The sequence below is a fragment of the Balaenoptera physalus genome (genome assembly GCF_965194825.1).
Source record: "Balaenoptera physalus genome assembly, chromosome: 11".
NCBI classification, from domain to species: Eukaryota; Metazoa; Chordata; class Mammalia; order Artiodactyla; family Balaenopteridae; genus Balaenoptera; species Balaenoptera physalus.
In genome coordinates this window covers 37,464,997-37,488,371 of record NC_138896.1, presented here as the reverse complement: position 1 = coordinate 37,488,371, position 23,375 = coordinate 37,464,997, and the positions used below count along the sequence as shown (strand labels likewise).

Sequence of the window (23,375 nt, the reverse complement as noted above, 5' to 3'; positions counted from 1 at the left end):
CACTCCTGCCAGAGATATACCCACAGTGGTACACAGACAACAGATGGGCCCACACATGCTCACACGTGCACACCCACACAGCCACATGCACACACGCGTGATGACTCACCCTGGAAGGGGTTGGGCCTCCTCTCTCCCATGGACCGCTAGGAGGGGGGCTCAGGGATGATGGTGAGGAGGAGGTCTAGGTCCCATCATGTCTGTCTCAGTCTCCCAACCCAGGACCAAGGGCACGGAGCCCTTTCCCAGTTTTGGGGCACAAGACTCAGCTCCCAGGGAACACGGTGACCAGCAACTGCCCCACACACCACCCCCAGCTCTACAAACCCCTCCTCCTTCACTGACCCTGGGCGGGGAAGGGAACAGCCCATTAGACAGTGCTTTGCGGTGGAGGAGGACAGGGCAGCCCCCTACACACACCCCATCCAGAGCACCCCTTCATGGCAAGTATATAAGAAATGGAGGTTCCACTCTACTCCTAAAATCAGTGTCCAATATGGGGGCGTGAAACCATAAAAGCAGGACTTCTCCTCTGCCCCTCTCAGAGGCAAGCCTCACCCCAGAAGATGGCTTGGCCACCACCCCTCCCCCCGGCTCAGCTGGGGGCTGAGGTTAGGCCAGCTGAGCAGGGCAGGGGCTGTGCTCTCAGGAACACAGCTGCTTGTGGGGTGGGGTGCAGTGGGATGGGGAGGGTGGGGAAGCGGTCAGTCTCCAGACTGTCCGGGCCCAAGGCCCTGCGCTAGATCCCTTCGAAGGGGGCACAGTGAGGGGGGGGATATGACATCCCAGGAACGAATGGGTCCGGGGATACGGGTGGCCTGGGCTCTCCGGCTTCTGGCCTTCGCTCTGGGAACAGAGTTGTGTGCAGCTGCTGCCTCATGTCAGAGTCAGTCCCGCTTGGCCCCCTCTGACCCCGGCCTCCTCCATCCCAGGGGGCCCCAGAGTCCAGCCAAGGGCAGGGCTCCTGTGTCTGCTCCCCTTCTGGCTCCTTCTGGTAAAGCCACGGGGCTGAGCTCAGCCTGGAGTCAGGGACAGGGGAAGGTCAGAAACACACCACAGGTGCAGCCAGGACAAGGCCTACGTGGCGCTGAGGTCCCTGGGGTGGTGGATGCCATTCAGGCGAGTCCCCTGTCTCTGCAGCAAAGAAGGTGCTGGCAGGTCAGATAGAAACTTGTGCTTTAATATATCTGTGTGTGTGTGAGTGTGTGCGTGTGTCGAACAAACGTCTCCGGGGCCTCAGTGCTGGGCCGCTGTCCTTGTTCTCTGCTCATCCTCACAGCCAATGCAGGCCCCCTCACTGGCGGGCAGCTCTGCCCCTGGGCACCCCGGCTGGCATGGGGTCAGTCTTTGGTACGATGCGGACACTTTGGTGTGCCGGGGGCGGGGTGGGGGGGCCACGAAGCGCTCATCATCTCTGCAACGCCAAGAGGAAGATGGCCACGGGCCCCCAGAGCTGTGGGCGGGGCTGCCAGGGGGCTCCACTGCCCGGCATCACCACCACTGTGACGAGAAAGAGAAGGGAGACAGGCCAGGGCTCCGGTCAGCTCAGCAGGGCCAGGGAGGAGCAGCCAGCAGGCCACGGGAGGGCTGGTCCTCTGCCCCCTCTCCGTGCTCACAGACACACTCGTAAGGCATGAGGTGGTGTGCTCTGCCTGCTGGGTCCAAATCCTGGCTCTGTGGCTCACTAAATAAGACACAGAGCAATTCACTCAACCTCAGTGGCCTCAGTTTCCTCGTTTGTAAAATGAGTCTAACAGGAAGAGCCACCCAGAGGACTGCTGTGAGAAATAAATGAGATCACGCATATACAGGTGTTTGTACCTTGCCTGGTACATCGTAATCACTTGGTAAACTCCAGCTGTTATTATTGCAAACACCTGGCCCCCAGTGGTGGAGGGGGAGGGGTACACATTCACACCTGGACAAACACACACACACACACACACACACACACACACACACACGGATGTACCCAGACACAGACGCTGCTACTGTAGCTGCTACGGTAAACTTAGTAAGCTCACAGGAGGGTCTGGTGGTCTCAATGTCCTCCATACGGCCCACAGCCCGAGCCAGGGTGGGGCCCAAGGTGGGTACCAAACACACCAGCAGCTGTTCCCACAGTCACCAGCACATGCATCCCATCACCCAGCCACTCTGAACCCCAATTCAGACAGCAACGCCTCCCGACACAGGTACCCACCCACACAGTCCCCCAGAGATTCAGCACCCCCGCCCTCTTTCCATCCTGCACCTTTATTGGGATCCATCTGCTTCCTGGGACACTCTCCCTTCTTCAGTGTGACGTCATCTATGGCGATATCCCCCAGGTAGCCCGAGCCTCGAACCCCCTCAAAAATAATCTGGGGTGGGGTCAGAGAGCAGGGAGCAGGGATGAGGGAGGCTCTGCACCACAGACTCCCAGCCCTTAGCCTCCGTCTCCCTGGAAGGCCCCCCATCCCTGCAAGCTTTCCTCCTCAGCTCCCGGGAGCAAGCCCTGGGCCCTCCTGAGGGCTCCCTGGCTGGAGCGATGGCCCAGGGCCTGGAGAGCTGTGAGGAGCCCTGGGCCCAGCAGACTCACCTGGAAGGGCCCGCTGGGGTTGATGGGCACATGCGCCTGCTGCCACACGTTGCCCTTATTGCCACTGAGGGACCAGGCGTGCGTGTCCAGTGCCCCTCTGTTCCGGGACCGCACCAGGAGGTTGAGGGAGCCTGTGGTGGGTGTGAGGAGAGGGGGCAGTGAGGGGGCACCCTCACCTTTCCCCATTCACCAGGCTCAACTCCCTACCACTGCCCGCCGCACAGTCCCCGCTGGACAGGACATTCTCCCCATCACAGACTGGCTCGGTGTCCTGTTATCCCAGAGGGGACCTCAGCATGGGAAAGAAAGGGGACAGCAGCAGGGCTTCCATTTATCAGGACGATTGGCAAATTTTCTTTCATTTCTTCCTTTCCTTCCTAATCAGCTAATTCCCCCCACACACTCACTCACTCACACACACAAACACACCCACACACAGCACCCTTCCCCCCTCTAGACAGGGGAGTTGTCCCAGGACACTGGGGCCCATATCTGAACACAGAGCAGGATTCCCGAAGCACGTAATGCACACGCTTGGTGGTACAAGATACATGCAATGATTTCTGGAGGTACAGGAACGGACTTTAAAAATTTAACACCTGGAGGGTGGCGGGTGGGTGAAATGGGTGAAGGGACTAAAAAGGTACGAACTTCAAGTTATAAAATAAATAAGTTCTGGGGATGTAATGTACAGCATGGTGACTATAGTTAATAATACTGTATTGCATATTTGAAAGTTGCTAAGAGAGTAGACCTTAAAAGTTCTCATCATAAGAAAAAAAAATTCTGGTGATGGTTGTTAACTAGACTTATTGTGGTGATTGTTTTGCAATGTGCACAAATGTCAAATCATTATGTTGTACATATGAAACTAATATAATGTCCATTATACCTCAATGAAAAATTTCATACTTATATATATATGTTTTAAGAGGTGAATAAAGCTAGCGTTTCAAACCCACAACTTCTCTAATATTGATGCTTAGGACAAAGCTAAGAAAAAAGGAGTGAGTTGATTTAAAGAAAGATATTAGTATAGGTGCTACATAGCTGTGGTAAAATGTGAAATTTTGGAGGTATTAGCCTAGGGGTGCTGAGCCCCTTTGCCCACAGACCCAGGGGCCTGGGATTGTGGAGATGCGGAGGGGCAATGGAAGAGAAGGAAGGGATCAGGCCTTGATGAAGAGTACCCAGGCAATGTCATGCCCCCTCGCCAGTTCTTCTAGCCTATCTCAAGCCCCCATGACATAAAGACTTGGCTCAGAGAGAGGGGGAATCAATCTTAGACGGCACCTGGTAGCTGGCATTTCCATGGCACTGCCCCAGACAAAGCCACACCATCTGTGACACCAGATAGACGGACCCCCAGTGTGCGAGGGCCACCAAATGTTACCTGCCTGAGATTAAAGGAGTTGGCTTGGACCTAGGAGAGCCAGTGAGACACAAGGACTGGGGACAGCTGGTGCCCAGAGCTGCCAGGTGGGGTGGGAGGGGAGGGGAGAGGAGGGACCAGGACAGCAAGAAACACCCACCTCTCCCCAGCAGCAGACCCAGGCCTGGGGGAGGAGCAAACAAAGGTTCAAGGCATGTGGAGAACCCTCACCAGCAGACGGGGCCCTGAGAGGGCTGAAGCCAGCACCCAGTGGGCCGGGAGATGCCACACTGGCTTAGGCAGGGCCCAGGCCCCAGTGACTTTTGGGCTTCTCACCAGCCCCAAAGGGACCTCCCTCTCTTCCCCTTCCTGAAGATCTTCCCCGGTTCCAATCCCCCAACCTCCAGGGTCCAACCTCAATCTCCAAACCGTTTCTTCCTCCTCCACCACCCTGCCCCAAGGACCCTAATGGGGGAACCCCACCTTTTCACTACTCAAACCAAAATTGAATTTCTGCCCCCTTCCCTGATCATCCCGCCAGCTTCAAGATCTCCCCTCTTCCTGACAGCGTTTCACAGGGTCAGCCAGGGCCTTAAGGGTGCCTGCTCACTACATTCTTCCCTATCTTCCTGTCACCTCCAAAGCCACACTGAGTTATACATTGCAGCCTGGACACAGTCCAGCTTTCCAGACTCTGGGCTTTTGACTGGGTTGTTCCCACTGCTTGAGATGCCCTCCCCTACTATGTTCCCCTGACCAAATCCTTTTTGTGCTTCAAGCCCTCTCTGAAATGTCACCTCCTCCAAGAAGTCTTCCCAGGATTGAGCTGGGAGCCCTCTGTGTTTCCTGTGAACTCTGAGACCTTAAACTGCAGCTCCCCATGCCCAGACCACTCCCTGCTCTACAGTGTGGCAGTTATTGGGATTCATATCTTCACTCCCTATTTGGCTCCTGAGGGAAAGTCCCCATCAAATTACTATCTGTTCTCAATATTTGAATGCTCAATGAAGAACTTTCCATCACTGTCATCAGGACTGACTGAAAAGAGGCTTCTCAGGGTAAGAAGTCACCTCAGGGTTCATCAAGCCCAGCCCTCCCTACCTCCCCATCATTCATTCATTCCTTCATTCATCTAACTGAGCAGGCACTATTCTAGACACCAGAGACACATCCATGAATAAAATAAAGAACTCTGCTTCCTGAAGCTTATGCTCTTTTGGCAGTAAGCACTATAAAGAAAATAATGCAGGAAAGGGATACAGAGGTATTTTACATGGGGCTGTCAGGGACCCCTCCAAGGAGGCCTGAATGAGGGGAGGGGAAGAACATTCTAGGCGGGGGGAAATATCACAAGCAAAGACTTCTAAGGCCTCAAGTACTTAAAGAAAAGCAAGGAGACCGGTGTGCTTGAACTGAGTAGAGTCAGGGGAGAGCAGCAGAAAATGAGGTCAGAGAAGCAGGCAGGGGCGGATCCGGTATGGGAGGCCTAGAGAAGATGGTGATGGAAGGGGGCCGAGCAGGGGAGTAACATGACCTGGGACAGGGGTCACCTCCACAGCACCCCTGCTGGACAGTCCTCCTGTCCAGGCACAGGGTATTCCATTCCTTTGCTGGGAAGATCTGATACTTATAGGATCTTCCTCAGGTGGAATTCAAACCTGCCTCCCAGAAGCTTTCAGTGACTGGTGTTTGTCCCACCTGCTGGGGGACACCAAGCAAGCTCTGGAGTACAGACGGCTCCCCCAGGGCTTTCTCTGCTCCCAGGCACCTGGGCATCCCAGCTCTTAAGGCTTGATCTCCCAGGGCCCTACTGTGTCCAACATGCTCTTCTTGCCAGCTGGGTCCCCCGTGCCCCTCCTGAGCTGAGGATAAAATGACCAACTGTCCTGGTTTGCCTGGGATGTGGGACTTCTAGTGTTAAAAGTGGGAAAGGCTGGGGCAAACCAGGATTGGTTTGAAGTGGTTACTCTAGCTGGGCAGGGAGGTCCTGGTCACCCTCACCCCCACCTACCCACAGGAAGCTTCTCACGAAGTCCAGACCCAGTCATGGGTGAACTGGATTGTGTGGATGGCCCGGGGGACCCCAGTGGATGCAGAAGGTTCCATCCCACCTCATTCTAGTTCATCAGTTCGGCCCGACCCATCACTCTAGCTGTGGACACTTCACAATGAGCCTTTAGGTCCACACTTGCTTAAAGTCACTTCCTCTACCATGCAGCCGAGGAAAACAATGAAGCTTTCTATGGTCTGTTAAGGCCTGATCACCAAGATGCACAGTTTAGAGGGAAAAGCAAGGCACAGAACAGTGTGTGTAAAATGGAGGGAAACAGAATGTATGTGTACTGGCTTCTACATGCTTAAAGCATTTCTGGAAGTTTGCCCCCAAAATCTAATACATTGATTGCCTCTGGGAAGGGACTCTAGGTGGCAGGAGGACTGAGATGGGAGAGGGACTCTCCTTATGCACCCTTTTGTACCTTCTGACCTGTGCAAAATACATTACCTTTCCTGTAAATATGCAAACAAACAAACAAATAAATAAAATTAAAATTGTCATTTCCTTAGCAGAGTCTTCCATAACCAGCCCCAGAGTCAGTCAACTATTCCTTTTATCAGCTGTCTTGGCCTCTGTCCTTCTGCTGCAGACACACATCACAGTGGTCACCAAATCCTATCTGGTGCAATTAATTATTTAATGTCTGTCTCTCCCACTTGACTGTAGGTGCCAAGAGGATGAGGGATTTGTCCATCCTGTTCACTGCAGCACTAGATGCCTGGCACAGAGCAGGAGCTCTGGAAATGATGGCTGAACTGATGAGTTCATTGACTAATGTGGCACTCCTACCAGTGCCATCTCTTCCCAAAGGGCACTCCTTAGGTTCATGGTCATGCTTAGGAAGTAGTACTTCCCCTCACTGCTCACAGAGCAGCTCCCTTCCAACCCTGTGTTTAGGGCTTGGGAGAGTCAGACAGACTTGGGTTGCTGTGTGATCTTGGGCAAATGCTTAACCTCTCTGGTCTATATGGTAACACCTCCCTCACCTGGTGGTTGTGAGGGTTAATAAGACCACAGATGCATCCCTAACCCAGGATGTCACCTGGCACCTGGCAGGCACTCAATACATGCGACCTCTTAGCTGATTTCTCCATCCCCTCCAAGACTCATCCTGGTGGATCCATTTTCTTTGCAGACTCAGGAAGCATTGATCATCTCAAAACCTCAGACAAGCTGGCTCTGGACTTCCCCCTTGCCCAGATTCTGCTCATATTCCCTACAAGGATCTGTGATTCAGCCAACGTGGGATGCCCAGGCCTTACCCGGGCCAGTCCCCAGCTTCCTGTGGACACCTCTCCCTGCCCCAGCACACACTCGTGCAGCTTACCTGGTCCCTCGACTCACCGATATGCTTCCCGTACATGTGGTAGAAGAAGGAGACGCAGTAGAACTTGGCGCTGGCGTTGTACAGGGGACTCACCAACCTTGCACGGTCCCCCAACTCCCGGGGCCTTGATGTCTCAATGAACATGTAGTAGCCTGCAGGGAAGGGGGAGATGTGCCAACAGCCTCCCCCTCACCCCTCCCAGGCCTCTTTCCATCTGATTCCTTTTTGGCCTCAGTATCAGCTGCCTGAATCCCAGGTGCCTCACACCACCCCACCCAGTCCTCCCTGCCTCACGGCACAACACAGGAGTCTGGGCCAGCAATTGTGAGTTCTTAGCTCTGCTGCAGTTTCTCTTCTTCCCAATCCTCTAGCAGCTCAGAGCTGTTTCTCTCCTCTCAGACCGGGGCTCCCTGAGGCCAGGGCTGTGTCTCCCCTCAGACCGGGGCTCCCCAGGGCTAGACCCCTCCCTGAAGCTGTTCTCCATTCCTAGCAGCAGGCCATGTCCTCACCTTCAGGGGTGCCACTTATGTCCGTGGGGGGACCAGTGTTGGGGGAGCGCTTGGGGTTCTGGGTGAGGGCATTCTGCCGGGTCCAGTCAAAGTTGTCTGTCAGGTCCTGGGTGTAGCCGCAGATCTTCTCATCCTCAAAGTGGCAGGTGTTGTCTGTATTCAGGGCAGAGTTGGGAGGGAATGAGACAAAGAGAGTCAGTCAGCCTCCTCAAGTCCCCTGGTCCAGCTTTGCCTTCCTGGTCACCCCTGAGACAGCTCCCAAGCATCCAAGCAGCGGGCCCAGGATCCCAGGGCTTCAGAAACCAGGCAATGGAACCCCTGACAAATCTATTCCCGGAACAGGACTTCCTAATCTTTTTTGTGCCACAAACCCTTCTGGCGTCTAGTGAAGTTAAGAATCTCATCTCAGAATAATTATTTAGGTGCATAAAATGAAAAACACAGGGTTACAAAGGAAATCAATTATATTGAAATACAGTTGTCAAAATATTTAAAAAATAAATTTGTGATATAATAATAAGTGGGCTTCTCTATTATCTAATTAAATCACAGGATCCAGTGTTAGGTCTAACTACTGTAGTTTGAAATACTAATAAATGGAAATGATATTTAGAGATGGCTGCAAAAACTTTTAGGTGATGTGAAAACATTGGATTTCCACTGATGACAGAGTCACAGGTAGTGATTATACCACATTCCTACATTCATCATTGAAGATGTTAAATTTCTAGAAGTTAGGGAAAATAAAGAAGTAATTGTATGCCCTTCCAGGGTCCAGTTTCATGGACCCTCCTCATCCTTTGCAGGGGTGGTCCATGGATCTCCGATTAAGGACCTCTGCCCCAGGGAACAGAGAATGTGGATTAGCCTGGTCTTTCCATTTTTCTTTTGGGGACAGTGAATGGTGCTGAGTGAGGACAAAAGGCTCTGAGTTAGAGAGATGTCCTCCTGACTCCACCCTCACTTCAAGCCTTTAAGCCCCAGAATAAATCCTGGATGCAAATATCTCCAAGCCCAGCCTTGCTCCCTTCTGCTTTTTCTGCCAACTTCTGGCCTCCACACTATTTTCTCTCTGGGTTAGCTCTTGGGTCCCTCCCACCAGGGGAGTCTGTGTGTCCCTAAAGGGAAGGGGAAGTGGGTAGGGGTGTCTCACCTGACAGATTGGGAGAGTTGATGGCTGAGAAAGCAAGCAGGAAAACCAAGTCAGAACCAAGGTGTGGGGCTGTGCAGAGGGTGCCTGGGCTTAGCAACAGGGTCCCCAGAGTAGGCCTGGGGGCCAGAGGCTCCTGGCCTGCAGTGACAGAGTAGGACACTGCACACTGGAGAACCCCAAGCTCAGGAACCACGTGGGGAATATAGAGGGGTCCCCTGGGCATGAGATGGGCCCACCTATCCTACCACCACAGCCACCACCACCTACGCTCTGTGTAGTGGATGATGCGGGAGGCCGTATCTCCAGCCCCGAAAGTGGTGTAGGGCGTGAGGCGGACCTCGTAGCTGTGGGGCACTCGGAGGTCGGTCAGGATGTACTCCAGCAGCTGCCCCTTCTCCACACGCCGCACCGGGATGGCCTTCACCATGGCGTTTTGCTGATTCAACTGTAGATACAGGGAGTTCCCAGATGCCCGACACCCTCCACCTAAGCACCAGCCCAGGCCCTGGTGTGACTTTGGGGGGCAGCGTAGGGGAGCAGAAAGAGCAAAGGACTAGGAAGCCAGGGCCTCAGTTTCCTCATCTGTAAGATAGAGCAATCACCCCTTCCATGCCCACCTCCCAGGGCTGTCTTAATAATAAGTGATAGTAACACGTATTGAAAAATTAATGTGTGCTAGGCACTGTTCTAAATGCTTTGCAATTATTAACTCATTTAATCCTCAAAATAATGATCCTATCAGTTGGAACAGTATAATTACCCCCGTTTTACAGATGAAGAAACTGAGGCCAAACAGATGTAGCTTGCCCAAGTTAATACAGAACTGAATTTTAGCTTAGGCAGTCTGCCTCAGAGTCACACTCTTACCCTCCACCCAACTACCCCTTAGTCTGGGCAGAACCACATGCAATTAGACTGGACTCGAGACTCGTATAGTGGCTCTGGGCTTGTGTCCTAGAGACTCTGTAGATGAGACTTAAGCTCATGCTTTAAGCTTCTGATGTAAGAGTAGATTCTCTGTTTTCTGAGCAGGACTGGCTTTGCCCCCCTTCCCCCACATGAACCCAGCAGACCCCTGCCTGATTCACAGGGCTGTGCCCAGAGCATGGGTTCAAAGGGGACAGGTCCCTAAAGCCTCCCAGCTCCTGTGTCCAGAACACTTTTTCCCTGGGTCTGAAGATTTATCTATAAGATGGTCAATGTGTCTCCAACCCCTTCCCCCTGGCTTGATGAGCATTCCCAGGGCCAGCCTGCACCTAAGCCTCTGTCCCCCTTGGCCCACCTGGCGGACACTGAGTCTGTAGTTGAGCAGAGGGTCGACAGCGTCAGGCTCCCTCTGGGTCCACTGCAGCACGTAGGAGTAATTCTTGGACAGCTTGTGGCTGCGGGTGGGGTTGGGGGTGTCGAAGTAAAACTCCGGGCTGTAGGCTTTGGCTGAGAGGGCCGGGAGGGGGGCATGGGGCCGTGAGGGGCAGGGGATGAGGAGAGACACAGAGAGACGAGGTGCGGGAGAGGGCGACAGAAGAGGATGCGTGGTGCAGAGAGAGGGTGGGGGGGAGACAAAAAGAAGGAATATTGTGAGGAGAGGAGATGGTGGGAGAAGAGGAGATTGGGGAGAATGAGGGGTAGGCGGGAAGGTGGGAGATGGAGGAAAGGGAGATTGGGAATCCAAGAGGTGGTGTTGGTGAGAATGGAGTGGAAAGGCCAAGGAAAGGACGGAAAAGAGAAATGTGGGAAGACACAGAGAAGGGATATTAGAGAAGACACAGGGGAAGAGAATTGGATAGAAGACACCAAGAAGGGTCAAGGATTTTGAGGTAGAAGGAAGGGAAGAGAGATAGAGAGCGGCCAGAGACAGGGAAAGTGTGGGAGAACAGGGGAGGGGGAAGGAGGTGGGAAATGTCACAGGGGCCTCTGGCTGGCAGGGCTGGGTGGGGTGGGGAGGGGCTGGGGAGGGGTTGGGGAGGTGGCCAGTGACCTGTGGCCCTAGCCCCCCACTGTTGAATGAGAAGATCCAAACAAGAGCTAAAGGGACACCCAGTCAGTCGGAGGCTGCTGGGAGAGCGGGGGTGCAGTAAAATGGGGGACAGGCACACCTGGGGCTCTCCTCTGGGGTGCTGCTTCTGACAGGGTACCGGCTCTCCCCAAGGGAGGAAGAGAGGGGAGTGGGTCCGGCCTTTCCCCTCCACTCTCACCACGACCTTCCCTCCTTTCTGACCCACCCACACCCATCTGCAGCCCCAAAATGCCCACCTGAATGACATGAAGAGATGGGGCTGAAACGGATTTCTGGGCACCGAGGGGCCTGAACCTCTAGAGTGACAGCTCAGGAAATGTGTGCTGGCTGGCCCAGCGCCACCCACGACGTTCCAGAGAAGCTGTTGAGGCGCTTCTTCCCTCCTCTAAGCTACCGCTCAGGCCCCTCACATTGGGCCCGCAGTCAGGAAGAGATTTCCTATCTGCAGCCTCTAGGGCCAAGGACGAAGGAGGAGGGGCTTGAGAAGTGACGGCTGAGATGCGTCGGTGCCCAGGGCTTGAGCGGGTTGATCTAAACCTGACATGGACAGGGCTGGAGGGAAAGCGATGCCTGCTACTCAAACAGGTGGAAGCAGAGAGCTGGAAGGGGTGGAGCCTATGCCTCACGTAGGCGGGGCGTAAGCCAGGTGTGAACGGGTCTTTAAAGGCAAGGGCCCATACCTGGCCCTCCTGGGGCTAGAGGGGCGAAGTCTAGGCCTGGTGAAAGGAGCGGGCCTGTCAGATGCCAGGAACCGGGCAAGCTAAAACAGGCGAGGCTTAGGGCAAGTCGAGGCGGGCCTCGAAAGGGGAAGGCCTAGACCTAGAGTAGGCAAGTAGAGGGTTCAGGGCTGTGAGAGGAGGTCCTGGATATATCCGGGAGGCCTGCGCCAGATCTGTACCTGGCATGGGCGGGTCCTACAAAGGCAGGGCCCTAAACCAGGCGCCGTTGGGCCGGAAAGGGCGGGGCCCCAGGCTGAGCCTGGGCAGGGCTGGGGTTGGGGCGGAGCCTGGCCCCAGGTGGGCGGGGTTGGCTGGGGCGGGGCAGTCGGGACACTCACCCGAGACCTGGAAGAGGCAGGCAGCCGAGCCCACGTCGTTGGAGACGCTGCACTCGTAGCTGCCGCTGCTGTCGCGGGTGACGGCGTCGAGGCGCAGCTCGGAGTGGTCGGGGGCCTCGGCGGCGACGGGGACGGCAGGCGGCGGAGGCAGCAGTTGCCCTTTGAAGCGCCACACAGCCGAGGAGATGCGCTGGGGGCTGCCTCGAAGCAGCGAGCAGCGCAGCAGCACTGGCCGGCCCAGTGCCTGGCGCACGTCCTGGGAGCTGGGCTCCACCTCCGGCGGGACTGGGGGCGGGGGCGGCGGTCAGCGGGGCCTCTCCCCACCGAGTGGGGTCTGAGGAGCGGCCCCATGGGGAGGCGACGTACTCGCCCCTACTCCCGCCACCCCTCCGCCCACCCCTCAGCATCCTGGAAGGGTCTCAGGGCAGATACACACTCACAACATACAAAATAGCCACACTCATACCTCCCCGACCTGCAGATACCTACTCCTTCCCGGCCAAAACCTCCAGCCGAGCTTCCCAGACTGGGCCTCTATTCATGCCTCAAATGGTCCCCTCACCCTCCTTGTAATGAAAAGCAGCATAACGTCGGGATTTAGAGCATGATCTCCGGAGCTAGATAGCTTAGGTTCAAACCCCAGCTCTGCCTCTAACTAGCTGTGAGATCTTAGGCAAGTTACTTAACATCTGTGTGACTCGGTTTCCCTATTTGTAAAAATGGGTGAATAACAGAATCTATACATAGGGCTGTGGAGGGCTAGATGAGTTAGGGCATTAAAACACTCAGTGCGGGCTTCCCTGGTGGTGCAGTGGTTGAGAATCTGCCTGCCAATGCAGGGGACACGGGTTCGAGCCCTGGTCTGGGAATATCCCACATGCCGCGGGGCAACTGGGCCCGTGAGCCACAATTACTGAGCCTGCGCATCTGGAGCCTGTGCTCCGCAACAAGAGAGGCCGCGATAGTGAGAGGCCCGCGCACCGCGATGAAGAGTGGCCCCTGCTTGCCACAACTAGAGAAAGCCCTCGCACAGAAACGAAGACCCAACACAGCCATAAATAAATAAATAAAATAATTTAAAAAAAACCCAAAACACTCAATGCTTGGCACGTGATAAGTTAACTCTCGTCATTATACTATCAGAGGCAGTGTGTTCCCTTGAAGGTTCCTTCCTCCTTCCAACTCCCATTTTCACTTGGCAAAATCAGTTATTTCTTTGCTCACTGGGTCCCTGGGAATGAAGATGGAGTAGAAGTGCGGCAAGGGTCATGGACCTCCATGTCTTAGAGCACGGGGGTCAAGGAGGGTTTAGGGGTATCAGCAGAGGGGTTTGGTTGGACCAGGGTGGGTGAAGGGGTGAAGAGGGGACAGGCCTGACTGTAAACCGGGAGGGACAGCTCTGGACGGTAGTCTGGGTGGGGCGGTGGGACTCACACTGCACGTTCAGCTGCACCTGGGCCTCGCGGGGGCGCACGTTGAAGCCATTATAGCGAGCCGTCTGGCAGCGGTAGGTCCCACTCATGTCGCGGCTCACGCGCTCCAGCCGCAGCTTCCCGTCCGAGGTCTCCTCGAGGGTCAGCCCCGAGGGCAGCAACGCAGCGTCCTTGTCCACACGGGACCAAAGCACAGGCGGCCGCGGCTTGCCCCGCACCTCGCACTGCAGCTCGGCGGGCGAGCCCTCGCGCACGGTCACCACGGCCCTGCCCTTGGGCACGCTGATGGTGGGAGGCACTGCGGGGCAGGGAAGACGTAGGAGCGGGGTTAGAGCTTCCCCTCACCGCGCCCCCTCCCCCATCCCCCGGCCTCTGCTCTGGGGCTCCTGCTTCCCTCCCACTAAGTGCAAGACTCCCTTTCCCAACCCCGATGTTCCACAGATCCTGCAGTATCTTCAAAGCAGAACGCCCCTCCCCAAATCCTCTCCACCTCCTGGGTCTCTACCTCAAGGTCTCCCAACTCAGAAAGAGTGTTGAAGTCGTCCAGGCCAATTCTTTCTATCCTCTTACCCCCCACATTACTAAGTTTGGGGGATTCCATCTTTAATTTATTTATTTGAGGGGGTTCCACTTTTTAAATAGTTCCGGTAAATATCTTCTCCCTCAATCCCCTCCTTGCTGCCTACTGGCCCTGCTCTAGTGAAAGCCTCCATCTTCTCTTTCTGGAGTGTTATCACAGGTTGGTAGTCTGTCCCCCAACATCCTTACCCTTTCTTCAAAAGTGAAAGAATATCTGGGCTTTAGCAGGACACACAGCCAGAATAAAGACTGTATTTCCCAGCCTGCCTTATGGCTAGCTGTGGTCACGTGACTAAATCCTGGCCAAGGTGGTGTGAGTCTTTAAAGGGAGAGGCAGTGCCTCTCTTCCTCCCTGCAGGCTGGAATGCAGACTGATGGCTGCAGCTGGCACTGCCATCGTGGACGAGGGGGCACATGCTAAAGATAACAGAAAAGCAAGACAAGATGGAGCCTGGGGCTCTGAGGATTTGGTGGAGCAGAGCCACTATTCCAGCCTGGACTGCTCACTTTTACATAAAGAAGAAATACACATCTAGCTCATTTAAAGGCACTATTATTTAGGTTTTTTCCTGTTATTCACAGCCAAACCTAATCCAACCCAACACATTGCCCAAATTAAGGACTTTTAAAGACTTCCATGGGTCCCATCCCATATCACATCAAACAAATTAAATGTCTACATTAAATATAAATCGTAAATAACTCTACAAGGCAAGCTGAAGTCCAGTTATCTAGTTAGCATAATTTATACTCTGTAAACATTTATACATTTATTGGCTTTAATTCTGCAGTTTTCCCTTTGTATTTTGGAGCCAGTTAATTTATCTTTCCAATTCTAAACCGTCTACACAGGTCCTTAAAAAGCTTCTATGCCCTAGGCATCAAGCTGATGAGTGAAATGAAGGAAATGGACCTGTACCCCATTGATCTCCCTGTTTCTAAAACACCCCAGCTCCCAACCCTTCTGTGCCCCCACAAGATAAAGGGCTGTCCCCCCATTTTGAGGCCATACTGCCCTCAGGTTAAAGCTCAAACTGCTTGGCTCTTCTAACAAGGCCCTTGTGCTCTGGCCTCTGTCGACCCCCAGCCTCATCTTCCTTTCCCATCCTGTGTTCCAGCTGTGGGATCCACTTGTAAGGAACATACTTCCTGGACACAGCAAGTCTCATATGCCTTGGGGGCTCCCTGTCCCTCCTCGCATGGGCTTGAGCACGGGCAAATGCTCACACGGAAAATGGCTCCTCTAAGAAGCCTTCCCGGACGACCCCGGGCAGCCTGGTACTCCCCTTGTGCCCCCAGGATGCTCTGCAGACCCCACCTTTAGCTCCTGAGTCTTATCTAAGGTTTGTCCTTCCTTTTCCTCCACCTTGCCTGACCCTTCTGCAACAGGTCTATCTCTCTGTCTAGGCAGTGAGCTCTGATGATGGGGCTGTGGCATTCGTGTCTGAGTTCCCAGCTCCTCACCCCAGACATGGCTCTGTGATTTGCAAAATGGATTTGTGGAATCTGTGGAGGCCTAGTCCACTCCCAAAGCCCAGCTCAGGTCTGTCTCCTTCTGGAAGCCTTTCCTGACACCTCCAGCGACACCTGGCCTCTCCCTGTTCAGATGTCAGGATGGGAAGAGCTTCCAAGGCCATCTGGTTCAATGTCTCCTAGAGGAGAGACTGAGGCCCAGAGAGTTGAAGAGGTTTAGCCAAAGTCAGCCAGCAACTCAGTGCAAGGTACTGGGGGCTGGAGATGAGATTCCAGAGACCTTCTCCAAAGTCACTCCCTCCAAACTCTTGTAATTTTCAAAGTGTAAACCCTGCAGGGGTGGCTGAGAGCAGGTTCTGAAGTCTGGTTGCCTGGGTTTGAATCCCAGCTCCACCACTTATTGATGTGTAACCTTAGGTAAGATTCTTAAGCTCTCTGAGCCTAAGTTTCCTCATCTCTCAAAACTGAAGATGAACCATCTACCCCATAAAGTAAATCATGAAGGCGAATGAGATAAATATAACATCATCAGAACACATAGTAAACACTCAGTAAATGTTGGCCATTATTTCATTATCGTTATTTATTATTATTGGAATAAAGACCCAAATCCTCTGCAAAATCTGGCCCCTGCCAACCTCTCCACTCTCATCTCACTCTATTCTCCCAGCCACACTCTCCTTCTTTCAGTGTGCCAAATGCTCCATGTACTTTCCTGCCTCGGTGCCTTTACACATGCTGATTCCTTGGCCCGCTTTTCTCTTCCACCCTCCCTTTGCTCTCCTTTGCCTACTAAAATCCTGCCCCTCCCTCAGATCTTAGATCAAACCTGCTCGCTTAGGAAACTCTTTCCTGACTCTCATGCATCACAGTTTGCAGTGATATATTTATTTGTGGGATGATCTGAAAAACATTTGCTACTGAGTTCAGTGTGGCCTGTTTTGCCCACCACTTTACTCCAGGGCCTAGCATAATGTCTGGCATATAACAGGTGTTTAATAAATGCATATGGCATGAACAAATGGTATCCTCCTCACTGTGGCCTCCCTTTCCCAAGCTGCTGCCCCCACCTCCCCTCTGTGGGTCTCTCCAGCCCCCTCATACCTCCCTGTTGCCCCCCTCCAGCTGCCCACCTGTCTCAGAGGAGATGTTGACCTCGACGCTCAGGTCGGGCACAGGTGCCCCCGGGAAGGAAGCCACACACAGATAGGTGCCGTAGTCGCTGAAGTGTAGGTCAATGAGCTCTAGGCTGCTGGTGACAGCAGGCAACTCAGGGTCATTGCGAGTCAACAGCAGCCTCTTGGACATGCGCGCTGGCTTGCCATTCTTGAACCACTGGTAGGTCACCTTCTCCTGGGGCACTGCATCCACATGGCATGACAGCTTCAGGTCCTGGCCCAGCTGTATGTTCTCGCTCTCTTTGATCACATCTGGGGTGATCTGGAATGTTGCGTTCTTCATGGCTATGGGTGGATGGGGAGGGAAAGGTGGCTGGAGCTGGCCCAAAGCCAGGGTTCCCTGTCTCACTACCCCCATCCAGATGCAGCTTCTACCCTCCAACTGGCCTTCCTGGAGTTTGGGGGCTACGATCCCACTCCCAGGAGAAACCATCACTTTTTCTGCTTGGAAATTGTTCTCTCTCAGATGTGTTTCCAAAAGTTAAAAAAAAAGCTCACTGAAAAAAAAAAAAAAAAAAAGCTCACTGTAGAAAAGTGGGTTTAGTAATCAATACAGCCACTGTTGACCAAACATACACTATGAGAGGCCCTGTTCTAAGCACTGTATGTGGGTTTCCTCATTTAGCCCATCCCACAATCTTTGAGGGAGGCATTTTATTGTCTCTATTTTATAAAGGAGGGAAATGAGGCTCAGACAGTTTAATTCACTTGCTCAGAGAAGTATTGGTAAATAGCCAATCTTGAATTCACACTCAGAGCCTGTGCTCTTAACTACTATGCTGCTTTATTTTTATTGTTGTTTTAAACCCAGAATATACAAAATACAAATTTTGGAAGGAGGCACCAGAATGTAATACTGGTTCTATCTAGAGAATGGGACTGAGGGAAATTGAGGGGAAATTTTTAACTTGCCCTTTTGCGCTGTTTAGCTCTCTGCAACAAGTTTGTGTCATAAAAAAAAAAAAAAAAAAAAAGACCAATACAATCATTTTACATGCAATTACATAAAAATACAGAGTTTAGAAAGAAAATGGTCTGGCCTCCTTTAAAACTCTAAATATTGTTTTATGTATGCCAAGAGTTAGACAGAATTCTTAATATTAGGTGCTCATTGGAAAGGACTGTGGTACAACAGCCATGAATCAGGACTGGGCTGAGTGAAGCAGGCTGTATGTCACCCCGAGAGGTGACCACAAGTATTTGATGAAAATGGCAATCTTATCAACCCAGGTTTTAAAGGGCATATGGATCAGGTGGGAAAGAACAATCTTCTGATGGGAAAAGTACCATCAAAGGAAACAGTAGTCATTAGATAACCACAGTTTGACTATTATCTTTCTCACTACTTAATCATAATTAAGTAAAAAGTCATAGAGAGCTAGCTTCTCTTGGTGAGGAGAGTCAGGGAGAGACTGGTCAGTGACAGATGAACAAAGAAGAGTGTTCATCAGAAAATGCTCAACTGAATTTGACAGAAGCTGTATCTTACTTTCAAGTGCTAAAGAGCTGGAAACAAGCCTGGATCTTTAAAAAAATTTTTTTAAAATAAATTTTAAAACAACCACCTAAAGCTGCACAAGCAGAAGAATTTAAAGTTTCCTCCTTAAAGCAGAGTAGTAAAATCAAGATCTTATCGAGCAGTTAATGATAATTACTGAGGCTGAAGTTTAGTTAGGAAAGTATTTGTACTTCTTTATATTGTGTTCCAAGTTTTAATCATTTTTACATTTAGTAATTATCTTTATACTCACTGAAATGCTTTGCTAATAAAGATTTACATATGAGATATGTGGAAATGTGTGTTATTTTCACTTTAATTCTATTAATCATGTAGAAACCATTGTACAGGGAGAAAGTCAGGAACTTTCTCTTAGAGTCTGGAATGTCCACATTTAGCTTTTTGCAGCCTCAGTTTCCCAATCTAAAAAAATCTAGGTAATCAACACCAGCCCTTCCTACTTCTTGGGTCGTTGAGGTTATATTTGAAAATGTATTGATATTATTGTAAACTGTAAATAAAACTTTATACAAATTTTAGTCCTGCCGTCTGCTGGCAGACACCTGAATTGCAGGGAAATCAAGGTGCCTGGAACCTGCCTTCTCAGCCTACCTCCCCTACCAAGGAGAAGGAGACAGGCCCCTTTCCCATTTCAGTTCCCGAGGTACTGGGACCCTGTCTGCTTCCCAAGTTTCCTTCCACCCCTCCGGAGCCACGTACATCGCACCAGGAGGTTGACAGTCTTCTTGGCAGGGTTGCCCACATTGTTGGTGGCTGTGCAGTTGTAGTAGCCAGAGTCTCGGGCCTGCACTGAAGGGATGCTGAGGGTGCCACCCTGGGCCAGGGCACCCAGGGGCAGCGGGCCTGGTCCATGGGACCACTGCAGCTGGGGCAGGGGATCACCGCCTGTCAGCAGACACTGTACCGTCACATTCTCCCCAGGGTTCACCACCAGAGTTTCGTTCACAGACAGCTTCAGGGCTGGTGGTGCTAGGAGGACAAGAATGGGGTCTTAGGGGACCGCGAGGCAGGGCCAGATTTGGGGGAGGAGAATCAGGGAGGGAATGGGGGCCGGGGAAGGCCTGCAGGGGGAGAAGGGAAGGAGCAGGCAGGAGGGAGGAGGGGAAACACTCGTGGTGATGTGCTTGGAGTCTTGCATGGGGTGGGCACCACCTCCTGGTTGAGGACTCAGCCCAGGTGGGCAAGGGGATGGGTGGGGAAGTGCCTGTACCCGTGGTGTTGGTGAGCCGGAAGGTGACGGCCTTGTCCGGGATGCCACACACGTTGCGTACAGACACCTGGCAGGTGTAGCTGGCATAGTCCTGGGGCCGCAGGTTCTTCAGCTTCAGGACCTTGGTCTCCCCCTGGGCAGTGACCACTGGGGTGAGGGGCCTGCTTGGGTCTCCAGGGGTCTCACACACATTCACCAAGCACCAGAGGCTAAAGCAAATTCCTATTCAGGACTGAGCCTGGGGTGGATGGCACACTCCCCATACCCTGGGTTTCCATGGGTCTGAGGGTGTCCTGGTACACACTGGTCAGGACCAGGCCTCAGTTTCCCCATTCTAGGAAATGGAAGGGTAAGGAGGGAATCCTGCTCTGTCTTACAACCCATACAAATATAGGGCTGGCCCTACAGGCCATGGCTACATGTGGAGTTCTGACAGCCACCTAGGAAAGCTGCCTCTGAAAACTCTCTTGCAGGATGGCTTCATCACCATCTCCTAGGACTGCAGGAGAGCCATGGGAAGTGACTCATCTTTCTACCCCAACTCCTGCTGTTCCTGCCCATGCGTTCCAAAGACCCTGCCAGCCAGCAACAGGCAGGGATGACTTGTCTGCCCCAGGAGGTGCCTTTCCTAACTGGCAAAGTTCTTAGAGGACATGTTGCCTTGAGGACTCTCCTGTCCTCACCACTGCTCCCTGACCTTTCTGTCTCGATTTTGTCTGCCCCAGGTGGTCTGAAGCCCAATCAGAATGCTTGCTTCTGATATCAGAAGAAACTTGTTGGAGTCAGGGCAGTCCCTGGAACTCCAGATGGTGAGGCTTCAGCCCCCCTGGCCCCCTCCCTTGTGGGGTGTAGGAGGAAGAATGTGGGGTGAGCCATGAGACCAAGCCAGCTGCCGCCCATCCTGACCTGGGTGTAGAGGGGCTCATAGATGTCGACCCCATTGTCCTGGCTGTGAGACAAGGTGTCCGAGCCCCGCTTCCAGATGAAGCGGGCAGGTGGGTTGGAGTTGACCGTACAGCGCAGGAACACCGTCTTCTCCTGGTAGAAGTTGCCTCGAACATCACTCACTGTCTGGTGTACTGTCAGCACTGGCTCGTCCAGGTCTGCAAGGGCACAGCCCCAGTGGAGTCAGATGCGTGACCCCCTAGGTGGAGGGCTTGGGCCCCTGGCAGCTCTCAGGGAAAGTTAAGCTACCCTCATGGGATGCTTCCAGAGAGCCAGATGCTCTCCCAGCCCTGCAAGCTTGAGCAACCTGTCAGAGGCAGGGGACTGGATGTGTTGGCTTCTCAGCAGTCCCTCCCCAGGGACCTGCATTGGCGGCGGAGGGGGGGATGTGTGTGTCTATCTTCACCCTCCTATCATGGGATGGAGGAAGCAGCTGCACACTGGAAATCAGGCCATACCTGCCAGACCCTTCCAGCTACAATAACTTGAGAAACGACCCTCAGCCCCAGGGTTTGTCAGGCCCCTGGGTGACTGAAGGGGGACAGAAGAGAGGGCCTGGGGTTCCACCACTCTATCAGGTCCCACTTGGGGCAGGGGGGTGTATTTAATGGGTAGGTTCATTGTAGATATTAAGATGGTGGCAGACAGACCTTTGGGCCTGGCCCCACAGCTTCTGGGTACCTAGGTCAGCCTGGATGGCACAGAGGCAGATGGCAAGAAGGGAGATAGCCTCTGGGTGGTCAAGGGAATATCCATGGAGGGCAGTCAGGGACTGAGGGCTTCCCATTCAACCTGCAGCAAGGACTGAGGGGTGCCTGGTCCTGCAGGTGTCGGGGTAGGGAAGTTTCAGAGCTGCCCTGGGACGAAAGCAGAGACATGAGGTACTGTGGGAAGGACACTGGACCATAATGAGAAGAGACCTATGCAGTGAGCAAGTCACAAGCCTTTGGTCTCAGCTTCTTCATCTGTGGAATGGGTATAATCCAACCTGTCCTGCCCTCCTTGACCACTTTGCAGGGATGCTGCAAGGTTCATATGGGATTAAAGATAGAAATGGGTGAATGGTATAAGGTAGTGCACATCAAAGGAACATCAGGGATGCCCTTCTCTATCCCGGAAAAGAGAAAGTCTCTACAGTTGTTCTTCACGGAGGTGCCACTTCTCCACCCTTCTCCCCACCCCTCCTTCCCAGCCTGAGTCCCCAGAAGCAGGCCCCTGGCCCGGGTACTAAGAGGCGGACCCGACTCACACTGCACGTCCACCCGGATGGACTTGATGGCAGGCACGCCCACGCCGTTCTCGGCCTTGCAGTAGTAGCGGCCACCCTGCGTGCGCGCGATGCGCTCGATGCGCAGTGTCTCATTGAACACCGACGTCTCCTGGAACTTGTCCGACGCGCTGCCCGCAGTCTTGGTCCAACGCACCTGGGCCAGCCAGGCAGGGCAGAGTCAGACCGCACAGAGGGGGAGGGGGAGGGGGGCTCCCCGCCCACCCCGCCCACCCCCATACTTTTCCACGAGTACACATAAGGCATACACAGGCCTGTGAAACTAACCCAAACAGCCTCGTGGGAATGCACGCTGGAGGTAGGACCTCTCAGTGAAGAGCCTGGGGAATCTGGGGTCAGGTGGAGGAGGCTTTTAAAAAGGCAGTACGTGCAGTTGTTAACATCATGGATTTGCGGGCAAGTTACCCAACCTCTCCTGCCTTCCTTTCCGCATGTGTAAAATGGAAATATTACTCCCTTCCTAGGCTTACTGAGAAGACTAAATGAGTATATAATTCATTCCTGGAAAAGTAAGAATTTGATTAAATTTTTGTTATTCCACTTATTAGCTTAGTGACCTTGGGTAGGTTACTCATCTCCTAGCTTCAGATTTCTCACCTGTGAAAGAAGTCTATTTGATAGCCAGCCTCCACCATGGCCCCCCATGGTCCCCACCTCCTGGTATTCACACCTTTCTGTACTTTCCTCCCATTTTGTACTAGGGATGGTCTGTGTGACCAATAGAATTTGGCAGGAGTGATGGTGTGTCACTGCTGTTCTCATCTCCTCACCACCCTCAACTCTACCCTCATGGACCCAGGGGTTACAAAACTTGGGGAAGGCTACATGCAGTTTCAGGACATTCAGACGCAGATCAGAGGGTGCTTTAGAAAAAGAACAAGACCATGAAAATGTTTTTGCTTTTTGTACTTGACATTTTGCAGTTTCACCATGATTTATCTAGATGGAGTTTGTTTACAAATGCTTAGGACTTGGTTTATCCATCTGAGAGTTCATACCATTCTTCAATTCTACAAAATTCTCAGGCTTTATCTCTTTAAATATTGCCTCTTCTAAGTTTTCTCTAGTCCTTCTAGAATGCCTAAATTTGTTACAGCTTCTCATTCTATCCTCCATGTCTCCCAACTTCCTTTTCATATTTTCCATCCCTTTGTCCTCTCCAGACTGCATTGTAGCTGATTTCCTTGGACCTATTATCCAGTTCACCAGTTTCTTCTTTAGCTACTTCTATGGTATCGAGGCCAAATTTTTCTAAAGACTATATTATTTTTTATTTCTAGGATTTCTATTTGCTTTTTTCCATATCTTAACTGATCAGGTTTTATAATCTCCTGTCTTATAGATTCTATTCCTTCCATTATCTCTTTAAACATTTTAAACACATTTATTTTAAAGATCCTTTCATATTGCTCTATTATCTCTGTTTTCTCAGATGTGAATTGTTCAATTATTTGGGTCTATGGACTGGCTCTCCTGGCACTGTATTTTTAGATATGCTTTAAAATTTCACCCCATGGGCTTGTATTCAGTAGGAATTATCTTCCTCAGAACTCCCACTTGGACCCTGACAGGCCTGTCTGTGGTGTAGCTTTATGGTTGCCTATGCCCAAGATATATGCATTCACAGGTTTCAACCAGTTTGGATTTTTTTCGGCCGTACCCCGCGGCATGTGGGATC

General features: G+C 52.5%; 1 protein-coding gene across 3 annotated transcripts in view; it reads right to left on the bottom strand.

Annotated features, from left to right (window-relative positions):
- Nucleotides 1-1,159: 1,159 nt before the first annotated feature.
- Nucleotides 1,160-23,375, bottom strand: part of MDGA1 (MAM domain containing glycosylphosphatidylinositol anchor 1) — a 54,863-nt gene continuing 32,647 nt past the window's right edge. Inside the window, exons 3-17 of one of the 3 annotated variants that reach the window (XR_014250709.1) lie at nucleotides 21,659-21,833; nucleotides 20,371-20,567; nucleotides 19,465-19,597; nucleotides 18,954-19,223; nucleotides 16,691-17,020; nucleotides 13,507-13,803; nucleotides 12,073-12,357; nucleotides 10,281-10,432; nucleotides 9,266-9,443; nucleotides 8,999-9,022; nucleotides 7,846-7,998; nucleotides 7,337-7,488; nucleotides 2,582-2,712; nucleotides 2,255-2,363; nucleotides 1,160-1,500 (exon numbers count right to left, since the gene is read on the bottom strand). Coding sequence is in view for 2 of the 3 variants with exons in the window: in XM_082412533.1 (XP_082268659.1) it covers nucleotides 1,409-1,500; nucleotides 2,255-2,363; nucleotides 2,582-2,712; nucleotides 7,354-7,488; nucleotides 7,846-7,998; nucleotides 8,999-9,022; nucleotides 9,266-9,443; nucleotides 10,281-10,432; nucleotides 12,073-12,357; nucleotides 13,507-13,803; nucleotides 16,691-17,020; nucleotides 18,954-19,223; nucleotides 19,465-19,597; nucleotides 20,371-20,567; nucleotides 21,659-21,833 (2,661 nt within the window). In the remaining variant the exon portion in view is untranslated. The remainder of the gene's footprint in view (nucleotides 1,501-2,254; nucleotides 2,364-2,581; nucleotides 2,713-7,336; nucleotides 7,489-7,845; nucleotides 7,999-8,998; nucleotides 9,023-9,265; nucleotides 9,444-10,280; nucleotides 10,433-12,072; nucleotides 12,358-13,506; nucleotides 13,804-16,690; nucleotides 17,021-18,953; nucleotides 19,224-19,464; nucleotides 19,598-20,370; nucleotides 20,568-21,658; nucleotides 21,834-23,375) is intronic. The other 2 variants (XM_082412533.1, XM_082412534.1) reach the window with 2 other exon arrangements.